Source organism: Gallus gallus, chromosome 28 (genome assembly GCF_016699485.2).
Source record: "Gallus gallus isolate bGalGal1 chromosome 28, bGalGal1.mat.broiler.GRCg7b, whole genome shotgun sequence".
NCBI lineage: Eukaryota > Metazoa > Chordata > Aves > Galliformes > Phasianidae > Gallus > Gallus gallus.
The window spans coordinates 2,941,191-2,963,376 of NC_052559.1; the positions used below are offsets into that span (position 1 = coordinate 2,941,191).

The following is a 22,186-nucleotide window of genomic DNA, read 5'->3' on the forward strand; positions in this document are numbered from 1 at the left end:
CTTGGTACGCGGGTAGGCAGCGACAGGACGAGGGGCTTTTTGAACTAAAAGAGGAGTGATTTAGGTCAGGGGAAAGGGGAAAGTTCTTCACTCAGAAGACGGGGAGGGCCCGGAACTGCTGCCTACGGCTGTAGGTGCTCCATGCCTGGAGGTGCCTGAGGCCGTAGGTGGACCTTAAGCTGCACCCTACCCACGGCAGGGCAGGGCAGGGCTATCAGCCCCTCACTACTCCAGGAAACCATTCATACCCACATCGCTCTGTGCCCAAACGCCAATGAAATCACGCTGCCGCTCCCAGCAGCCCATGCGCCACAGGTGGACTACAACTCCCAGCAGCCTTCGCGCCAAAGCCGCCTACTGACCGGGCCTCTCGTTGGCCACACGGCCGCCATTTCGCGCACTGTCTCGGGCCACTCAATGACCTAACGTACTGGGCGGCCCCGCCCTCTGCCCACCACTGCGGAAAGACTGCTGTGATCTCCACAGAGCCGCACCGCCCTCGCTCCCGCCCGACAGCAACACGGCCTCAGGCCCAGGGGTGAGGGACCTTCCGCGCTCCTCCTGCCTCCTCAACTTTATCCAATCAGCGCTTCCAGCGAGTGAGAGTGACAATTGTGACCGCCAATCAGCGCTCCTCCTCGCTCTGACCAATGAGGATGTGGGGGCGGGGCCAGCGCTGAGCCTCCCGCACAGGCTCCTCGCGAGACGCGGGCGGAGGCAGGGCGGGCGGAAGAGTGAGTCACGTGGGTGTGCTCCGCCTATCAGTGCGGACAGGCGCGGGGTCGTCCCGGCTCCCGCCAAATACGAGCGGGAGGCGCAGGGCCGGAACCGGACGGAGCGGGTTGGAGTGGGCCGGGTCCGCTCAGGTCGGCTGCCGCTGGAGCCGTGGCGCCTCGCCATGGCAGGTAGGGGAAGGCCTGGGGGCATCGCGGGGCTTCCGGGCCTCCGGGGGCGCGGGACCTTCCTGAGGTAACAAAGGAGGCCCGAGTGGAGGTACCGTTTAGGTGTAGGCCCCGGGCGCCGCCGTTTCCTCGGGGGTTGGGCTTCCCTCAGCTCTGGAGATCAGTCTGGGCCTGCTGGGTGCTGCTCGGGGCCAGTGGTGGGGCAGCAGCGTGGATCGGCCATTCACGGGACTCTTTTTGTTTCCCTTTTGTAGCCATGGAGTGCAGAGACAAAGCGGTCGTTCCCCCGCGGAGACTCGTGCAAGGTAAGGCTGTGGGAGAGCCTCTGTCACCTCTTGTAAAGTCCTAATGCCTTCAGAAAGCACCAGGCCTGGGTGTATCTGCGGCAGTGAACTGCCTACAGCTGTAATCTGGTTTCAGTCTACTGTTTAACAGCAAAATGAACACGTTAATTTTTATTTTCCCTACCCCACTGGTTTGTTTGCTGTGACTGAAATAGCCAAATGTTGTTTATTGCAGCTCGGTTGCCTTTCAAGCGCCTGAATCCTGTACCAAAGGAGAAACATGATGCAGAAGCAGAAGGCAAGAAAGGAAAGTGTTCTAAGAGTGGTTTGGGGCAAAGTAAGGATTCCTCCACAGACACATCGCATGCATCCACGGACAATATGGAGAATGACTGCCAGCTGAATTCAGATGTGAATTTTGTTCCGAAACTTGTTAACGGAAAGGGTCCGTTAGACCACTTTATACGGAAGAGCACAAAAGATAACACAGATGAAATCATTGTCATTATTGACTCGGTAGATGAGTCTAATCAAAGACTCAGTGATGATGTAGACCATGTTAGTTTTGATTCAAAAGCATCTTCTGCAGCTCTGACTAATGGTATGCTAGGAAAAGATACGAACAAGCTGAGTTGTCTGAATTCCACTCAGAATAGCCAAACTGATGATTCAATGCAGACTGATGTGCCGTGTGAAGCTATTGCAAATAAAGGCGAAGATTTAGTAGATGGAATCCAGTCGTGTTCTGGGTTGACAGAGCGCAACAACTTGGAAAACACAAAGGTTAATCAGAGTGAACTGAAGGACGTCATATTTGAGGGGAAGATGCCTGTGGTGCTTCTTGAAGATATTATGGCTGCCAAATCTCCCCAAGTCACTTCTCTGGATGGAAGTGTCACATCAGAAAATGAGACCGTAGAATTGTCCCATGAAGGAGACTCTGTACTTACTAATTCCTCACTAAGCTCTCTCTCTGTGAGCTCCCCTGAGGCACAGCCCGTTGCAGAAACCAAGAGAAATACTAGTCCTTTAGCTGTCTCAACGCCTGTTAGGAAGGTTGGTCTCTTTTCTTGGTTGTTTAAGAGTTATTACGTGGTAGATGGGTTGTTTGTCATAAGAAAGGTAAATAAGTTATTCACAAAGATTGTGGGACCATATGGAATGTGTTGTCCATCTATTAATGATGTAACTGAATGATTACCGTCTTGAATCCTCCTTTAAATTGTATGGCTAGACTATTTAAGTCTTGGTTTTGAGTTGCTATGTTTGAATAGTGTAAGTGCAGCTCCAAGCTCCTATTACAGGTTCTTTTTATTATAGTGATCATGAAATGTATGCCTTGGGATGTACACCTTAGTAACTGGGATAAGAACAGAGCTCAAAAAGAGGTCTGTCCAGTAGACAGTGTTTTATAATCTCCATTCTGTTCTCTCCATTGCTGCTATAGGTTTTTTTTGTGAGCCATCTTGCTTCCAGCACCAGCTCTGAAATCTTGAATCTGGGCTGTTAAAAACACTTTCAGTGAAACTACAGGGCATTAGCAGAAGTGTAGTTTTCCGTGTGAAGACAGAGGACAAACCAAATGAATCTCACTATGAATGAAGTGTGTAAGGCTTGTGCTGTCAGCCATCTTGTGTGCCCTGTCCAGCATGGGAGTGCTTAAGGGAAAAGTCACTGCGTTCTCCTGTGACCATGAGCTGCTGCTGAGGGCTGGAGGGGATGGGATACCTCTGATCTGACAGCCCTGTGTGTGCTGGGGCTGAGATCTGGTTTAGCTTCTGGTCACTGCCTGTCCTGTAACAAGAGACCCCTGAGCTATGTGACTTGTAGTGCTGTGCTGAAGGGGAGGCTTTTAAAGCCAACAGCATGTGCACAGATGGCTGAAGTGGTTGTGACTTGAGTGGTTGGAAAGTGCTTGGTCTTCCTGGGGAACAGATCAGTGGAGATGTAAAGAGAGGATGCTCTGGTTGGGAGCACAACATTCAGTGGTGAAACCTGGACAGCAGAGCAGTCCTGGGGAGTGTGTGGTAGCCAAGCCTTGCCTGAAGTTCAACTGAGCTCTCTGACTGCTGTGCTTGCTTGGGTTAACTGCATAATTGGAGGGGAAAACAAGGAAGGTGTTCACAGGTGTGCAGATGCTGTGTTGCGTGAACCAGACTTTAAGTTCTCACTGTGATCTGCTGCCTTCTGCTGTTTGAATTTTCATGGGGAGGGCATCTACCTTATTCTGACTTCAGGCTGTTAAAACTCGTGATATCACTTTAAAATGCATACACAAACACAAGTAGGCATGAAATATTTCTGGTACAACAGAACAGAAGAGAGCACTTGACTTTGAATGTAATATAATCATGTCAACAAGTTATTGGTTTTGCCTGGTATGAGGCAAGGTTGACATCGTTCATTCTGTTTGCCAGTGTGGGGTGTCTGTGCTGATCTGCACCATTGTCTGTGCTAGAATGTCTGCTTTCTAAAGCAGAAACACTTCAATAAAGTAAAGCTCCTAGCTTAAAGTGTTCTTATTTTGCATCATGTGAGGACAGAATCACCCGATAGACCTTTACTCTCTGAACTTTTGTGTTTGAGTATAGAAAATAAAGCATTTGGTCTGCTTTAATCACAGGGATAAATGCTCTGCCTTTGCCTGAGAATGGCAGGAGGAAGAGGTGGATGCAAGAAACCCAGCCAGTGTATGCTGAAGTATAAACTGCTTGGAAGCTAATGTGTCAACGAGTGCTACTCTTTGGATACAGAGTACCTTTGTACCTTCTTTCTTCCTTGGGAATAATGACTTTAACTGAAAGGAAGGTGTGACCCACAGTGTTGATGCACTGATAGTAGTGGAAGAACAAGAGGGCTATGGTCACCAGCAGAAGCAGCATGGAAATACTGATAATAGTCCTTGTACTTAGGAAGCTGTAGTTAAATAATCTGGTAAAAAATAAGTGGTAGCATCAAAAAAAGTTTACATGGCAAAGTCGCTTCCTTTGAGTCCATGTTCTGCTCTCTGTTGTGCTCTTGTGATTTGTAGCAGCTGTACCTCCTGTTTGTTTTTGTACTTGTGGTGTTACATTGCAAATGATACTTCAGGACTGAGTAACTGGAAGGGTTTGTTTATGCAAAGTCTAGTAATAGGAGGACCTAATGTATGCTGAAACAATTAGATGCATTCAGGCTTATGTATAAATAAGTGAGATTGGATCTAAGAATATGGTTCAAGCATATCTAGTGCTGAAGGAATGCTTATGTTGCTGAATATGCTAATCTGAAGAAAAAGTTAATGTGATTTAAATGGAGCTTGCTGTTCTTTTTAGTAGTTTTAGTGCCTCATAAGAAAGGAATGATACAGATCTATAAAACTTCCTCTTTTGTGATTTCAGGTATCTCAGAAACTCCACAAAAGTTCTGCAGAGAAGGAGAAGCTGAGATTGCAAAGAGTAAGGCATTTTCACTGACATAGAAAGTTAACCTGCTGTGCTTTTGCATTGAATAGTAAGCAAAGCCCCGTGCGTTTCATCTCAGTCTGCTTATAGCATCTCTTTCCCTGGCTTTCCTCACTGATGAATATGGAAGAGTCTTAATGCATGCGGTTAAAGTACTCAGTTTGTTCCACAATCTTCTTAATGCATACCTAATGAAGTGTGGGTGGCCTGCACTGCATTTCTGTGCACTTCAGTAAGATATTAAGAAGCTGTAAATGTTGCTGACTGCTCATCCAAGTGCTTTTGGGAGTGTTTTCAAACCCTTCCCTAGAGAGTGGAAGCCCACAGAGTGGACACAAGTGAAATCCCCAAGAGCCTTCTGTTTAGGGTTCCTGCCTCATTTCCTCACCCTTCTGCCTTTAAAACACAAAGTAGCATCTGTTCTTCAGCAAGTGAGGCAAAAGGGCCAATGGTTTCATGGCTTGCTGAAGAAACTGTTGGACATCACTGCTGGAAATGCTTAAGGCTGCAATATGTGTCCACTCAAATGCTGCTAGTCAGAACATACAAACAAAACAGCAGTGCAATGATTTTGCTGTCTGTTCTGTTTTCAGTTGTGCAGTGCTAAATACAGAGGAGGCTGATGGATCACATGGAGTTCTCAAGCAGTCAGCGTTGTATGAGTGGGCTCTGCATGCTGAAAAGCTGGTTGTTATTTTAACAGCAGTTGGGAAGGGCTGTGCTTGTGAATCCTTGCTGTGTTTTGTAGTAACTAATTTATAAATTGGTTGGTTGCATTTTTTTAAATACAGGCTATAAGTGGCTGAGTGTACTCCCTGAGATGCTTGCTTTTCACAGTGCCCCATGTAAAGTTCCAGACTTGGGTTTTTTCTATTATTTACTTACAATGTTTATTTATGTAAATAGTTACATTTGAGAGAGAAAGAGATGAGAATGTGGAAGCTTTGTGTTGAAAGCTAAATCAACCCACCGCCCCTGCTGTTTGCTTCATACCTCTTCCCAAAGCCACCCAGTAGATCTTCACTGAGTGCCATGACTCAGTTCTGACAGTGTTGCTTTTTACCATTGGCACAGTTTTGGCATTATTTGTACACTGTGATGCTGTTCAGTAACTTTTCATCCTGCCAAGAAGGCTTAGATGTGAAATAAACAAAAAGTAATTGGAAATGTACCAGAAGGATGTTTATATCTCTGAGTTCAGACGTATCCTAGTTTCCTGGTGGAGTTACCAATGTCCACAGTGTAGGGAAATTATTTTCCTTAAATTTGTCTTCTTTTTTAATTAGTAAGCATACCACATTCTCGTTTGTGTCAGTAGACCCATAATGAGAATTTGAATTGCTTTAAGATGAAATAATGTGGAAAAACAATGCTTTCACTCTTGTCATCTTCCCTCGTTGTTCTCATACTACCCTCTAAATTAGTAGAGAGTGCCTTGCCTTGTCTGATTATCTGAAAAGGAAACTAGTTAAATGCCACATGACAGTTCAACTAGCTGAGGCTGCATACAGGATGCAGTTCCTAAGTGCAGCTATAGGAGCTGGAACCTTGCAGGTCTGTGTGGATGGGTCAGGAATCTCAGCTGGAGAGGTTGTGTCCTTATTTTACTCAAGTGTGTATGCCAGCAGCTACTTCTGTGCACAAAGACTCCTTCTTAATGGGTTTTCTTGAACTAGGATCAGGAGCGTGCTGACAAGCTGCAGAAGTTACAAGCAGAAAGAGAGGAAAAAGGAAGGCTGAAAGAAGAGGCAAAAGCTGCAAAGGAGCGAGCCAAGGAAGAGGCAAAGAAGAAGAAAGAGGAAGAGAAAGAACTGAAAGAGAGAGAAAGAAGGGAAAAGAAAGAAAAAGAAGAAAAGGAAAAAGCTGAGAAGTTGAGAGTGAAGGAGGAGAAACGCAAGGAGAGGCAGGAAGCCTTGGAGTAAGTGGCTTGGCTTCTAAAGGCCATGGGGGATATTGTGTGATGATGTGATAACCTTTGCAGACCCACTGTATCTGTCCATTTTAGAGGACAAGACAGCAGTGCCTATTTGTCACTGAATATATTCAAAGTGGTTGAAAGACTGTGAGATCTTAATCTCAGCACTGCTTTTTCCTTGCTGACTGACCTGGGGTTTCTGATCTGAAATGGCTGAAAAGAGCTGTCATGAACCACTGAGTTTTCCCTTCCTGACCAGTCTTGCTATTCATTTGTGTTTGCTGGCACTGCTGTCCTCTGTTGAGGAAGTCACTTGTAATGTGATAACTCATTAAATACCTTTTCTTGTTATTGAGGAAAATTTGAAACATCCTTGCTACTTTGTACCCAAAACAGTTCAATATTTGATTTAGAAGGGGTGAAGAGAGTCTTCTATCCACTTCAGTCAAGTGCCACACTTGTTAAACAAATAATCTTAGTGCATAGTGTGATGTGGTCTTAATTAAGGCTTCTCACTTGCCACAGTCCAAGCAAATACTTTGATCTGTGACCAGTGAAATGAACTTTTATATTTAAGGGCAAAACTTGAGGAGAAGAGAAAGAAAGAAGAGGAGAAACGGTTAAAAGAGGAGGAAAAGGTAAATGCTTTCTCTAAGCTCTTCAGTTTTGGTGAATGGGCTCCCTGGCACCCTGCTGAGTGATGCTGAGCTATTCACTGTGGAGTTGCTGCTTTACCCTCCCAGAAGCTCCCCCAGCATTGTACACTGCCTTGCTGCCCCTGCAGCATCTGCTGCTGGGGAATGAGAATGTCCTTTTGGAACAGAGTCAGTCCAATGGGATCAGGTAGTGCCGTTTCACCAGTTAGATCTTGCAGTTTTCTTGTCTTGTTTTGATGCTGCTCTCTCTGTTCTATTAAATTCTTTCTGCATTTGTTGTCTTAGCAATTACATTGGAATCTGTGTAGGTGTGTTAGAGAAGACGGTTGCTTTTTTTTTTTATTGCATCACAGGAGCTGATAAACAACTGAACTTTGTTTTATGCCTCATTAGATTTGAAGTTGGGTCATGCTTGAGTTCACTTTAAATTATGAGGCCTTGTCATACCTTTAATTACAATTTGCATTTTCATTCTGACCGTAGCGTATTAATGCTCAGAAGGCAGAAATTACAAGATTCTTCCAGAAACCAAAGACTCCGCAAGCCCCAAAGGTGAGCTATTGCTATGCCTGCATTTTGTTGGCTTTTTCATTAGTCATCTTCTTACAAACTGGTTTCCTTCTCATCTATCCCTTAGAGCTCCTTGGGTGTACAAGGCATTAGCATTTACTTCCTCATTTTAAAACACTGAAAGGTTTAAAAAAAAGAAGTCTGTGACCAGATCAAAGATGACAGAAGTCTGTAGTTGCTGGAGTAGAATCTCAGCTTTGTCTTCTGCTGTATTGGGTGTACAGACCTTTAAGAGGATCTGTTGGAGTCTCTGCTAGGAAGGGTGTATTGTAAATCCTCATTCAGATATCAGTAACTTTTTCTTCTTAGGTTTATGTGTTATGAATATGCTGGTACTGTAGTTTCCTCAGGTGTTCAGGCCCTAACGATCCTCACTTGCCATTTCAGATTCTTGCTGGCTCTTGTGGGAAGTTTGCTCCTTTTGAAATTAAGGAGAACATGGTCTTAGCTCCCCTCTGTCGTATTGCCCTTTATCCAGACTTCTTAGAACAGCTGGATCGGCTCCTGCGTGCACAGAATAGTGAAGTTTCTTTCTTGAGAGATCTCAAGTGTCGTAAGCCACGTAAGACTGGACCTACTTTTGTCAATAGCAGTACTGACACAGTGAACAGGTTAGTCTGTCTCTGGGCTTTTCTCCACTTGTTTTTGTGATGAACAGGGGAATGGTTTCAAGGAAGCTGTCATCTAATACTATGGATAGTAGAAAGGTGCACCTTTTCTTTCTGTCTGATAGTCTTCTCAGAGGGCAAGTATGTTATGATACGGATTTCCTTCATTCTATAGTGTTTCTTAAATCCTTATTTGCAGGAAGTCTTTCGTTTTAGGCAGCTTCGTTTCAGCACTGGAAACTACTTGCCTTGAATAGTGTTTATCTTTGATAGCTGTCAACTGTACTTCTTGCAACTAAGTCAGGGCTGCTGTTGCCCAGAGTATTGTTAAGGGGGGGCAGTAGCTTATGTGAAACTCCTGTTCTTGTGAGTGTTTGTTCTAATCAACTCAAGTTCTGTACTGATACCATGATTGAACTGAAATTTAGTGTAAGATGTTATCCTGAGCAGCGGGGGAGCGTTCTGTAGATCCTGAAGGTAGTCTTTTGTTTTAACAGTGATGTGGTAGTAGTGGATAACTGCAAAACAGATGCTGTTCCTGAAAGGGGGAAATTTGGTAGAATGAAACTTCTGCAGTTCTGTGAAAATCACCGTCCTGCATACTGGGGCACATGGAACAAGAAAACCACTATGATCCGTCCCAGGAATCCTTGGTCAAAGGACAGTGTAAGTAACTTACAGGCAATGTAGTTGGATTCTTTTTTTTCCTTAATGCTCTCAAAGTGAATATATGGTGTTCAGGTTTACCTGTTGTTTGGGATTTCTGATCCGTCTGTGTGCTCATTCTTGCTATTGAGTTATGAAGCACTAGGTGGACTCTGACATCATGATTTCAGACTGATAGAAGTGGCATATTGGCATTTCTTATTCTAGAAATTACTGGACTATGAAGTAGATAGTGATGAAGAGTGGGAAGAGGAGGAACCTGGAGAAAGCCTTTCCCACAGTGAAGGGGTAAGAATTCTATGTACTGAAAAACAGCTTTTAAAGACAACTGCATCTGACGGTGCCAGATCTCTAAAAAGCTGAATTTACTTTTTAGGATGATGAAGAGGAAGGAGAGGATGAAGATGATGATGATGGGTTTTTTGTACCCCATGGGTACCTATCTGAAGATGAAGGAGTGACAGAAGTAAGTGAACCAGGTGTCACTGGATTTCCACCTTTGCTTCCAGTGTATCAAGTACTAAATATTGACACATGAAGAAATCATGTAGTCCTGGCAGTGACATAACTCATACTTGCTTAGTGCAGGAGAAAACTTGTGTAACTCAGGGAACGCAATAAGAAGGTGGCTTTTTAAAAGAACATTGTTAATCTGGAATGGTTGTAAGAAGTTTTTTCACCTGTGGCTTTTTAGGAGTGTGACCCAGAGAATCAGAAGGTTCGTCAAAAGCTGAAAGCAAAGGAATGGGATGAACTCATGGCCAAGGGGAAGAGGCTCCACGTTCTGCAGCCTGTGAAAATTGGCTGCATCTGGGAAAGTGCACAAAATGACAGTGGCACAAACGCAGACCTGAAGATTCTCCAGCAGTTCACAGCGTGTATCCTGGATTCATCTGTTGCTGAGGAAGAACAGCAGATACAGAAATGTAGCAAAAAAAGAGCAAAAGATCAGCAGAGTAAGACGTGAAGGGCTAAATAATTGTGTTTATGTGCTGTTGTATTCCACTTTTGAGAACAGATGTCTTTTTTATCAAGTTAAAGCATCAGAACGGTCTGCTTATGACCTGTCTGAAACTCAAGTAATCTTTGTGAGGTCTCCTAGGATTCAGTTTTCTGGCATTGCACACTGTGTGGCCTTGATTGCTGTCTCCAAAAGCTCTCGCTTCAGGTAATCCAGGAAACAATGCCAACAAGACTTCATTCAGAAGGGTCAGATCTAGGACTTCTTAGTGGAAGTGCTTGAGCCAACTTAGCTCTGTGTTGCTCAGGAAGAGAGGATGTATTATGTTTGTAATTTCAGTATTGAGTACATCCTGTGTATGATTAACACAAGGGTATGAGTAATGCCCAAAAAGGCTAGAATAGAGGTTGAATTCTCACTTCATATTCCTACTGTGGTTGACTTGTCTATATAAAGTTTAGCTTCTGTTGCAGCCCTGTATCTAAACTTAATCTTCTTTGTCTTCTTGCCTGGAGCATGTATACTGATATTATGTCAGCCAGGCTTTTCTTGACCTTTAAATAGTTCTTCTCTACAACCTTTATGCAACCTCTCTTCTCCGCAGTCCTCGGACAGCTTCTGCCACTGCTCCACGGGAACGTGAATGGGAGCAAAGTGATCATCCAGGAGTTCCAGGAGTGCTGCCGGCAAGGACTGTTCAGTGATGTGACTGCAGCTACTGACTGCGGAGACACGAGCCCTGTAAGCCCCAACACATCCCGGCCACAGACACCAGTTGGTGAGGACAGTGGTGTCCCTTCCAAAGCCAGGCTAAAACGAATCATTTCTGAGAACTCTGTGTATGAGAAGAGACCTGAATATCGGATGTGTTGGTACGTCCACTCGGAGGTGCTGAAGAGTTTTGATCAAGAGCACCTCCCTGTCCCTTGCCAATGGAACTACATCACCCAAGTTCCTTCTTCAGGAAAGGAGGACGGTGGCAGTGTGCCAGGCGTGGCACCTGTGCAGAGCACCCCTGTGTCAGTAAAGAGGAAGTCCACTGGAAGTATGTGCATCACTAAATTCATGAAAAGGCCTAGGGATGCTGAACAGGTGAGCTTTCCTAGCACTCTTCCCCAGTTATGAATGCCAGGAATGTAGCTGTGTGTCTTCAGTAGGCAAGTACCATGGCACACCTCTCAGACTGACCTAAATCAGAGTCAATATATTAAGCTACCAAAACTGTTTGCCATACAAAAAGATTTTTTTGGTGGGGAAGGAGTAAAATTTCCCAACTCTAAAGAGATGGATTTCTTTTCTCTTCCTCTAACTTGGATTGTTTCACTTGAAACATTGATCTCCTGCTGTTCTTCCATTTTCTGCTATTTGGCAGTGATTGCTTCCAAGCTGTGAATAGTTTCGAGTGTCTGCTTGTCCTTGGTTTTCCAGCTGTATGTAATTTGTGTGCAGATTTGTGTGTATGGCTGCCAGATGTATAGCCTGGGCTGGTGACTTGCATCAGATGCACATGTACTGGTTAAGTGTGGTTTCTAAGTGCTGCAACTCAACTCTTAATAGTCTGCAAAGTCTCAGGCTCATACTATTATATATAAAATTGGATTTCAATAGCTGGTTTTAAAAAAAAATCACAGGAGCAAATGAGATATTTGGAGTAGTTACTATTTCAACTCTTATCTGTGCTTTTCCTGTTGTGGCTACCCTTAAAAGCAGAGGCAAACGAGCAGTATTAAGAGCTTAATTATGCAAAAGTATGGTTAAAAAGCATGTGATCAGTGCTTTAGCTATGTGATGCTCTGCCCATGTTCTTAAGACAGTAAGGCTTTAGGTTCTGAAGCCTGCTATTAGCTGTGTGCTTTCAAACCTACAGACAGGAGTGGTTTGCACTCTCCAGTGGATTTATTACACCCCTATGTGTAAGGGGGAGGAAGGAAGCCTTGCTCAAGGCTTTTTGTGCTTTTCTTTCCAAGCTTATTCTCTACTTCTTCAGCTTTTCTACTGAAGATCTGCAATGAAGTACAAGCATTGATAGGGATCAGAAAGCTGAGAAACTGTTCAGTCCCCAAACTGCATCTGCTTGGGTTTTTTTCTTGTATAATAAAGAATTTTTCTTATATAATAACTAAATAAAAGCAGAAATTAAAAAATAGAAAAAAACTACAAAGCTCTGCTTGACACTCTGCTTATATTCAAGTACTTGGGCAGACATAGTGAGACTAACTCTTTTAGTAGAATTACACCATTGGCCTGAATTCTTCTAAGCTCTTGAAAACATCTTAGTTGCCCTCACGAGATGTGATGTAGCACAGCTCAGAACAAAGGTGTCTGGTTCCCGAAAGCCTTTCATGCCTGTCATCTGAATCAGCAGCATTTGGGTATTGAGATCCTATCCTTCCAGCTGAGCAAGGCTGGAGCTTGTGGAGAAATTAGAGAACCTGACAGCCTCGACCTGCTGATGGTTCTCCTACATGGACTGCAGTGCTCTGTCACAAAGCTCGTGCCAGGACTCTTCTATAAGTAAAGGTGCTCTTACATAAGCTGCAGAGAAAGAACCTGGTACTGAAATACCTCAACATGTGTAGGAGTGGAATACTTTATCTGAAAACTGCAACGGTAATGAAAGCTGTAAATTTAAAACTTGTTGTCTTGGAACAGTTTGTTTGGACAGGGATCAACTTCTGAGACTTCAGTTCCAAGGAGAAAAAAGAACTTGAAGCTATTTGATGCAGGACAGCTTCAGTTTGCACCACTCCTTGCATTTGTTTCCTCTCCTGATTCAAAATGAGTGGTTTTTGCTGCTCTCGGGGCAGCAAGTAGTGTCACCAAGGAAAGAACTGTCATCCCTCCCTGAACAGAAGTTTGTTGACAAAGATGAGTCAGGGGAGAACAAGTTTAAGCTTGACAAGCTGAAGTTGCTTTTTGTCTCCAGAAGCAGGAAATCGAGAGGGGGAAGATTTCCCTTTATATATATTTATAATAATAAAAAAAGACAAAACTGAGTCAGGCTCTAATTGAGGCTTGAGCTGACTTCTAGGTGTGTAATGTGTTGTGTAATAGTGAAACATGGAGCACAAGCACTTGGCATGCTTCCTGCTGTATGTGCCATGGCAGACCAGGCCCTTTAGCAGAAGTCAGTGTCTGCTGTTCCTTGCAAACACCTGTGCTTGCCTGTCTGGACTGTGCTTTGGGCACTAATTGTGAGAAGTGTCCATTGCAGTCCTTAGCATTGGCTGAGCAAGATCTTGCACCTTAACGCTGTCACCTTGCTGTTAAACAGCTCTTCTAACTTTTTTTTCCTCCTCTTCCCCTTAAGGCTGAAGCAATGGAGATGGATGGGTTTCAGGCAGACACCGAGGAAGATGAGGATGATGATGACTGCATGATTGTGGATGTACAGCCGTGCAAAGGTGGGAAAAAATACTTGATAGCAGGCTCTTGGCAGACAATCACTAACAGATGGGGGAGTAGAAACTGTAGCTAAACCTGTCACTGTTTTTTCTGCTGCAGTTTTACCAAGCTTTGTGCTCTTCTCTATAGATGTTTTATTCAAGACATTTTTCTGCTTTTATGACTTATTCTGGATGCTTCTTTGCTTTTTATGATCTTCTCTAATCTGCTCTTCTCCTTTTCCCTCCTCCCTCCAAGTGACTGAGCAGAGCAAAGTGTTTGTGAATAGCATTTGTCTGCCAGCATCACAGTTTATTTCTGATAAGTGAACATTTGGGCTGCTATCAGCAGATCCACTTAATATTTGTAAATGTTGCTGAGAAGGGCTCATCTCAGGGGCTTTGCATACTTATGTTCAGAGCTCTGCCAGAACTAACAAGGCCTGGAGCTTAGCTTTGCTGCCTTCTTGAAGTCTTAAGTGCTTGCTGAAGTGTCCATTCTGAAGGAAATAGCACCAGATAACCAAGCTCTTGGCTGCGTGACAGATGGATGCTTTGATCAACATTGTACAGCTCTGTGCTAGAATCTAAGCAGTTGTTTATATTTGTGTCCCAGTTATCTCTTGGAAAAGGGTTTTCAAAAGCTCTGTTGCTGTAAGTGTAGCCTTTCAGGCTGCAGATTCCAAAACAGTGAAATGAGGAAAGGAAAAGCTCCTTTCATCTCGGTGAGGTTTTAACTACACATACTTGATCATACAGATCAATGACTTAACGCAAACCATATGCAGCTAGGTCCTCTAAACTGCTTTTAAAACCTCCAAGCTTTACAGCTCTCACAATAGCTCTTTCACAATGCTACTGCACAACCTGAATTAAGTGGCTTTTATTATTGTTAGGCAGCAACTTTAATTGGTAGATGAGGGCTTCTGCATGTTCCCAAAATATTAAATTCTGCAGAGGTTTGATCCATTCCAGACACATCTTGATTCTCTTTCTACCTGAGCTGGTGTTGCATTCCTCTTCTCACCTTTCATAACTGACAACACAGCTGTTTGGGAAGAAGCTTTGCATTTAATCTTAAGCTGCTTTTGCTTATTACATGACTGCAGCAGGAAGGAAGCCATACTTCAGGTTCATAAGCTCTTGTTCTGAGGATGAGTGTGCTGTTTGATAGCAACTCTGCCTTGTTCTAAAGCACTAACAAGACTTGATTCTTAATTAGCATTAGTTTTACTCTGTATTAGTGTAACCCAGTGCTAAAATCCAGTGTTAATACCAAATGGTATTGAAAAGGAGACTTACGACTGGATGTATATATGGCAGTAGTCAAATCTGAGTGGGTTAATGAAGATATTTAAAAAACAACAGAACTACAAAAAGACATTTTCTACTTTGCAGATTCAACGTTGACAGTCACTGAAACAGCTCCAGAATCCCGTGGCACAACTGCTGCTCACCAGGATGCCAGCATGGTCAGCCCATCTAATACAGTTTGAGACTTAAATGCCTACTAACTTCTCTTGTATGTATGTAGAATTATTTAGAAAATTTAAAACCCTGTGTATCTTCGAACAAGATACCTGAAAGTATTCCATTATTTCTTGTAAAGAGAAGACAGCACTTTGTTCTGCTTCAGACCAGATGGAAGCTTAAATCTTTAGTTTTTAGCTCAAAAATATTGCATATTAATCTGTCCTTAATAAAGCATTATTGAAATTTTGATACTTCTTTAATGGAAGGTATCTATATTAGTGGAGGGTTTTTTAAATAAGCTTATTGTGATGCTTCTTGAGACTTACTCTGTTCATAATATTGTATAGCATGCCCTTGGGTATGAATGATGTACAATTACATTTGATTTTATGCTATCTATATTATCCTGTTTGTGAGTTTACTTGCTATGGGGAACAGCTCCCCAGCTATGCCTTTGGAAAAGAAAATACCTGCAAGCTGTTCCTCCTATTTTGTGATAACCTGATATTAATTACAGGCTAGTGACAGTGAGGAAACTACTGGTCTCCTATATACATTGCTGCAATAGAAGGGGGGTGGTGTATAAAAGCTGATCGCTGTCCTCCAGGAGAGCTTTAAGACTTAAGCCTGTGGAAAGGAACTAGCATCACACTTGTTAATGTATGTAACAAGCCTGCTGTGGTTTTTAACTTGCTATAAGGCTTCTCAGCTGCTGAGGAAAGAGTTCCCTAAAATAGTGGCTGTAGTCTGGGGTTTAATCTCTCATCAGAGGGACAATGCAGCATAAGTAGCTCTTGCTTGTTGCTTGTTTCCCAGGCTGGCTCTTCTGTCTGCAGATGCCTTGAGAAGATGAGGAGTAATGTCCCAGCTGCACATTAGTGCTGGCTCCAGCAGTGACTGGAACTCAGCTGTAGTTCAGAACTGTAAGAGCAATACAATTCAAATAACTTGAAGCAGAACTGAATCTTTTAAATAATCAATTTAATTAGATTAAACATAACATTATCTAAATATACTCTCTCCAATAGGAGTTACAGTGCACATAGAAGCAAAAGGAAAAGCTGAATTCTAAGCCCAGCCCAATATCCAGGCTCAATCGGTTTGTCATCCAGCCATCTATTAGCATCTCATTCCTCCTCCAAAAGAGGAAAGTGGTACTTCATCATGGTTTTAAAAATACCTTAAACAGTCATTGCTAGAACTTAGTTCTTAAAGCCATTAAGTGCAGCCTTGAAAACTTTACAGGGTAAGACTACCTTGAATGGCTACTGAGTTGTGGAACCGTCTGCAGGGTTGGTTTAAAGTGGCTGAATCTCTAGCCTCCCACTCTTCAGAGCTAAAACTCGTTTCTGATATCACGTGTTGGAAGCTCCAGCATAAGGGAACAGCCTAAGACCACCAGTGCTGAATGCATTCCCCTTTATTTCAAGACAGTGTCTGGACATGGGAGAGAAGTTCTGGTTTCAGGGGGCTTGCTGGCTGTTCCTGTCCTGATGCCTCGATGTCTGACATTACTGCTGCATCCCAGGCAAGAGTCAGAAGAGCTGAGGGGACCTGGAACAGAGAAAGCAGTGTTACTAAGCTACAATACTATACACTGACCTTCTCATAACGCATATTCATAGACCTGAAAAAAAAAAACTTAACACTTCAACATGAGTATGGATTTCTGCAGGAGGCTCCTTGGGGCACATTGCTTTGGGCTTGCTCATGGAAGCCTTATGCTAGAGCTGCACTTGACTCACAGTTGCTACCTTCCATCTTTTCCCAGAATGGATACTAGCCCTCTGCTATCAGTGCTGGTAAATGCCGTAGCCTGAATTTCCTACAGGTCCTTAAAGTTTCTTTGATGGAAGCCTCCTAGCCTTGAGTTAGCCTTTATACAATTACCTGAGCTTAAAGAAGGAAGGGACAGGGCACTACTGTGCTGAAAGATGAAGATGCAATCTAAGTTATGAGCAGCAGCTGACCCTGACAAGTAGGGCTCCGTTGCCACCTGGAGACTCCTGTGCAAGGTGCCATCTCTTACTCACCAGCCCACACTCATTGAAAGCCAAGTTCTCATCTGTCAGTTTGAGACCTCCAGGTCCCAAAAGCTCGAAGGGCAGCCAGTTATCTCTGAGTGCTTCTCTTACAAAGTTGTAGAGCACAGATACAGGTTCACGTGCATAAAAAGTCCCTGCCATGAAGAAAAAGTGATATAGAGGAAGAGTCTCTGGCATTTAGCAAATGCAATCTTTTGTGGTAGGTTTCGCAGGGCTCCAGTACTGATGCTAACTTAATAAACTACTTCAGTGGCATTGGAAGAGCCTGATTCAACTGAAGTATAAAAGCAGCATTCCTAAAGAAAAGTGCTGCTTCATACATTGTAAACCCCTGCCAGCCTGTAACAAAGAACTGGGAAAGCCTGAAACTATTTCTGGAGTTCTACTGCAAAAATTGAACAGGATTTGTACTGTTGTACAGCCTGCCACCACACAGGCAACTTCATGCTGGTTACTATAGCAAACTCATCTAATGATTCCAGCTTGCTAGCAGTAGCCTGGGAAGAGCACATTTAATTAGTAATGCCTTGAGATTCTTTCTTCTACAGTGAACTCGGGTTTGTAATTCCAGCCCTATGCAGGTGAGGCACATGGAAGGCTCAAAGATTGCAAAGATTTGTACTGAAACATTACTCTACTCTCATTTTTTCTTTCTGTATTCATTCTAGCAGTTGTGTTCTGCACATCTCAAGCCTGCTTATCAATCCCTTCTGCTACAGGCATTCTCAAAAGCTATTTGGGGTGCACAAAGAGAGGGTAAGAAGTCTTACCTTGGAGCAGGTAGCCATCAGGAAGTCTAACTCGTAACAGGGTATAGTTGTACTTCCGCATTTCCCTTTGTTCTTCTTTCTCTCTCATGGCTCTTGTCCTCAGCATTGAAGCCTTTTCCACTGCTTCTGTCCTTTAGATAAAAAGTGATTTTTAGCATGAAGAAGAGGCATAAGGTAGTTAGCTGGCATCGCGTGCCCCCTGGGTAGTGGAGGCCCTCACTTTAAACCTGCTCACCGGAGCCGCTGTTCTCGCTTTATCTCTTCTGCAGTGAGGTTGTAGAAGTCATTTGGCAGCTCAAATCGAGCAGCTTCAGGTGATGGTTTAAATACACAGAGCTGGCGATCCAGCTGGAGTCTCAGTGGCTCACAGCTTAAAAGCTGCTCTTTGTAGTCCTTGAGGTCTTCCAACTTGGTCAGCATTTCTTCCTTCAGTACGTAGTACTCTTCTGTGGTATCTACAACCAAAAGCAAGTTAACGTATGAAATTTAAGGGCAATCATCTCCAGAAAACCTACTGTCTTAACAAGGAACAGGGCAAGAGGCTGTTTGTTTAACAGCCCTGAAGTGTGGAGCTCTCAGAACAACCGAAGCTAGCCTCCCTTGCGCTGTCCCACCACTCAGACTGCTGCCTTCACTTTATAATACACTTAAATATCTTGCCTTGTCCTGGAACAGGCAGTGTTCTTGTCTCAAACCCAACAGACTGGAAAAATCTATGTATGCCTTCCAGGCAGTTTATCCTTTCCTGGAAGAAAAAGGGAAAAAATTAAATGTAGTCTGCTCCAGGCAAGGAGTTCCCTAGGCAGAGCACCTGCGGCAATCCTGATCTCACCTGAAATACTTTGTTCTGCAGTTTGATTTTCTGGTACTTCTCCTCTTCTGGATGCAGATAGATATTGTCCAAGTATCTGCAGAAAGAGGAATGTACTTCATGGATCAAAGCGGGCACTTGAGGACGTGCTGCCCCCACGCATAATGATCACATTGTGAGAAATACTGTAAGATCTCAGATAAAAGCTGAAAAAGTGAGGAGAGCAAAATATGTATTTCAGGCCCAAGCTAGACAGAACGTGGTGGTGGTTCATCTCAACCAGCAGCTCCCAAACCTCTAGGATCAGAGGATCAACTCAAAACAGCTCAGAGAATTTGACCTCATTTCAACTGACAGCACCACCTAGCTGCGATGTTTGAGGCATTTGGCTTTGTTTTTCTTCAGACACTGCCTGGAGTGCAGCAATGCCTGTTAACCTTCCAGGGAAGGGACAAGCTCCCTGCATGCTCCATCCTACTTACTTGGCCATGGTTTCCACACCTACTCGGACTTTCTCCCGATCCTTATTCAAGGTGTGGATCTCCATGATGGAAGCAGCCACTGGATCTACAGAGAAATACTGGGAAAGAAGAGAAGCTGGTCATGGGGGATCTGACTATTATGTACAATCAAAGGGGATATGTAGGTCAGAGCTTCCTGCTCAGCGTTTATAGCAAGCCAAAGGGACAGGCACTTATAACATCTGAATAGAGCCTGAGCCTGCAGTCTGGGAGATGGGGGAGAAGGCAGAGGGTAAGAGGTCACTACTGCACTGCTTGAGGGGATTCATGTACAAAATGAGTTTAAATGCAAGGAATGAAAGAAGCACAGCCAACGGATGTGGAGCTCACCGACTTGATGGCTTCCCTGATATGCTTTTCTTTCTCATCTTTCCTTACAACCGTGCTGGTCAACGGGCAAATGAAATAGACCCCTGAAACAGAGGGTTCAGCTGCAGTTTCCTTGTCTGAGAAGGCTGGGTCCTAAAAGAGACAAAAGCAGGTGCAAACGAACGATGTTTGCTTTGTATTGGATTGTTGTGGGTTGTTATTTTTTGTAGACTGTTAGCATATTTCTATAGGACAACAGCACTCTCAAAGCATGCATTTTAACATGATTAGAGAACAGCAGCATGTCTCATACCTCTTGGTCTGCAGAAACCCCCTTCACACTTGCAGCTGCCTCAGCCATCAGCTCCTTTCTCACTAGGAGAGAAAAATCCCAGTTATGGCAGCAGGGGCACAGACCCCAAGTGGTTTCTCAGAGGGCTTTGCACTGCACACTTCTGCTCCGGGAAAGCAAACACTTCTGTGGGTGCTCTGCTTTTGGCTCAGGGTGTGCCTTAGCCCCATTTCTAAGAGGCTTGTCATCAGCATGGATGAGTCCAGCTATGGACTCCAGCTATGCAGCTGCCAAGCTGGGGACTGTCTTTGCAGGCTCAGACCTACAGCAGCTGGCTGAGCTTGGAGCTATCGCTGCCAAAGCCTTGCAGCCCAGCCAAGCTCTCACCCCAGCTGTCCCATTCCAGCTGTGTCTGCGAGGAATCTCCTACCCTGGTTCTTGATGGCCCCCTGGGAGGAGGGTGGCTTCGCCTTGGGCTTCAGCTCCATCCGGGCCAGCGCTGCCGCCGCCGCCATCTGTGCCTCATCGGTGGGTCCATGCCGAGGCTTCGGTGCCGCCTCTGCTTTCGGCTTCTCCTTGGGGACCCTGGGGCAGGACAGAACGCAGCTCAAGGGGCAGCTCCCAGGGCACCGCCTCCCGCGGACCGGCAGCAACCCGCTCGTTTTTGGCACCCGAAGCACCCTTTGGAGGGACTCAACGTGTGTTCCCTAATCACTGTATGCCGCATTCGGGCCATCCCGGGCGCGCAGCGTCCCCCAGGCCGTGACGCCCCGGCCCCGAGCTCCATCGCTGGGCCCGACAGCGGGGCCCGCGGTTACCGGCGGCGAAGAGCCCCGTACCGCGCCGGCTCCGACAGCTTCTGGCCAGGCCCCGCGCTCCGAAACTTCAGGTCGGCCTTGATCTCCTGGAAGAACTTGCGCATAGCGACGGAGCCGGGACCCGAACCCTCACCGGAACGCTACCAGCCACACCCACCCTCCACTTCCGGTCTGCTCACGTGATCGCGCCCGGAAGGGGGCGGGGCCATCACCGCACTCCTGCCGCTCTATCCCGCCGTCTCTGTGTGCGGTCCTCCAGGCTCTGGAGGAGCCCGCGGGCCAACAGAGGTAGCCTCGCACCGACTCGAATTCAGTAGTAAACCGGCCGCGAAGCCCTCAAATCACCCCAAACCCACCCTTGGTTTGTTCGGCACAGAGAAGGGGAGGCCGAGGGGGTCCACACGGTGGCCTACAGCTCCCTGATGGACCCCGAGGCCTGCAGCCCCTCATGGCGGCCTGCAGCTCCTCACAGGGAGCGTAGGGGCAGCGCTGAGCTCTGCCCTCTGGTGACAGCCACAGGGCCGAGGGAACAGCACGGGGTTGTGTGGAGGGAGGATCAGGAAAAGGTTTTGCACTGGAGGGTGGTGGGTATGGCATGGCACTGAGCTGCTAGAGCTCCGTGAGCATTTGGACCGTAGAGTTTGGGTGGTGCTGCGCGGACCCACAGGTTGGATGTGATGATCTCTGTGGGTCCCTCCCAGTGCAGGGTGTTCCATGATACTGTGATCCCATGATAACCTGTGCCAACTGCGAGCACCGCCACGGGCGGGCAAACTGGGTCAAGATGTATAATCACAGAGTGGTTTGAGTTGGAAGCGACCTCTAAACGCCATCTGGTCACACTCCTCTGCAGTGAATAGGGACACCCGCAGCTCCATCAGGTGCTCAGAGCCCCATCCAGAGTTTGAGCGTCTCCAGGGACGGGGCACCACCACCTCCTTGGGCAACCAGTGCCACTGCTCCCTTATATTAAAAAACTTTCTCCTTATATCCACTCTAAATCTCCCCTCTTAGTCTGAAACCATTCCCCCTTGTCCCCTAGCACACAGACCCTGCTAAAGACCATCCCCTTGTTTCTTACAGCCCCTTTAGGTACCCACAGGCCGCTCTCAGCTCTCCCCGGAGCCTTCTCTTCTGCAGGCTGCACAGCCCCAGCGCTCAGCCCGTCCTCGCAGGGAGCTGTTCCATCCCTCACGTCATTTCTGTGGCCCTCTCTGATCGCACTCCAACAGGTCCATATCTCTCTTGCACTGAGGACTCCACATCTGGACGCAGTGCTCCAGGTAAGGTCTCCCCAGCACAGGGCAGAGGGGCAGACCCCCTCCACGTCTGCTGGCCATGCTGCTTTAGACACAGCCCAGGATACAGCACAGCTTCCCCTAGGGGCACAGGAGCAGATGCTGTTTGGGGCAGCTCCTTTGTCTCAAGTAACTCTGTCTCCACAACACTGATCCCAGGCTGCTGCCTGCACCCGCCACACCTCTGTGGATTCCTTCCACGCAGCCTGCAGTCATTTCCCCTCGCCACCAAAGCAGCCGCGCACGCCCCAGCAGCGCCGCGGGGAACACAGCACACTCAGCCCATGGTTTGTTCTCACTCGCCTCTCCCAGAGGTGTAATTGCTCTGTAAGTAATCCCTGCGACACGTGTGGGTTGTGTTTGGTAACAGCCTCACCCTTGCCAGGCGCAGCTCAGGCTGTCACAGCATCTCACGCAGCTTCCATTTGACTGAAGTTTCTCACTCGGGAGACAGCAGCAAA

The 22,186-nt window shown here is 45.7% G+C and overlaps 2 protein-coding genes across 7 annotated transcripts; one reads left to right on the top strand and one right to left on the bottom strand.

The window, feature by feature from the left end:
* The first annotated feature begins 352 nt into the window (after window positions 1-352).
* Window positions 353-15,260, top strand: CHAF1A (chromatin assembly factor 1 subunit A). 3 transcript variants are annotated; one of them, XM_015299949.4, is made up of 15 exons: window positions 353-538; window positions 1,157-1,207; window positions 1,422-2,242; window positions 4,567-4,623; window positions 6,306-6,547; window positions 7,122-7,182; window positions 7,684-7,752; window positions 8,158-8,381; window positions 8,876-9,044; window positions 9,252-9,332; window positions 9,421-9,510; window positions 9,739-10,000; window positions 10,610-11,097; window positions 13,316-13,409; window positions 14,787-15,260. In XM_015299949.4, exons 2-15 carry the CDS (start codon window positions 1,159-1,161, stop codon window positions 14,882-14,884), a joined length of 2,805 nt encoding a protein of 934 aa, XP_015155435.2. In that variant the 5' UTR covers window positions 353-538; window positions 1,157-1,158; the 3' UTR covers window positions 14,885-15,260. The 3 variants fall into 3 exon arrangements, with proteins under 3 accessions (XP_015155435.2, XP_040509513.1, NP_001073220.3); XM_040653579.2 differs by having other exon boundaries at window positions 437-734; NM_001079752.3 differs by lacking the exon at window positions 353-538 and adding an exon at window positions 737-905.
* A 565-nt stretch (window positions 15,261-15,825) lies between these two features.
* UBXN6 (UBX domain protein 6) lies at window positions 15,826-20,628 on the bottom strand. 4 transcript variants are annotated; one of them, XM_046904661.1, is made up of 11 exons: window positions 20,585-20,628; window positions 20,040-20,194; window positions 19,631-19,692; window positions 19,339-19,470; window positions 18,970-19,067; window positions 18,509-18,584; window positions 18,337-18,421; window positions 17,912-18,131; window positions 17,677-17,807; window positions 16,895-17,040; window positions 15,826-16,415 (listed from the first exon to the last, which is right to left on the bottom strand). In XM_046904661.1, exons 2-11 carry the CDS (start codon window positions 20,122-20,124, stop codon window positions 16,287-16,289), a joined length of 1,164 nt encoding a protein of 387 aa, XP_046760617.1. In that variant the 5' UTR covers window positions 20,125-20,194; window positions 20,585-20,628; the 3' UTR covers window positions 15,826-16,286. The 4 variants fall into 4 exon arrangements, with proteins under 4 accessions (XP_046760617.1, XP_001232670.2, XP_004948845.2 ...); XM_001232669.7 differs by having other exon boundaries at window positions 20,449-20,595; XM_004948788.4 differs by having other exon boundaries at window positions 20,428-20,595.
* Window positions 20,629-22,186: the final 1,558 nt, after the last annotated feature.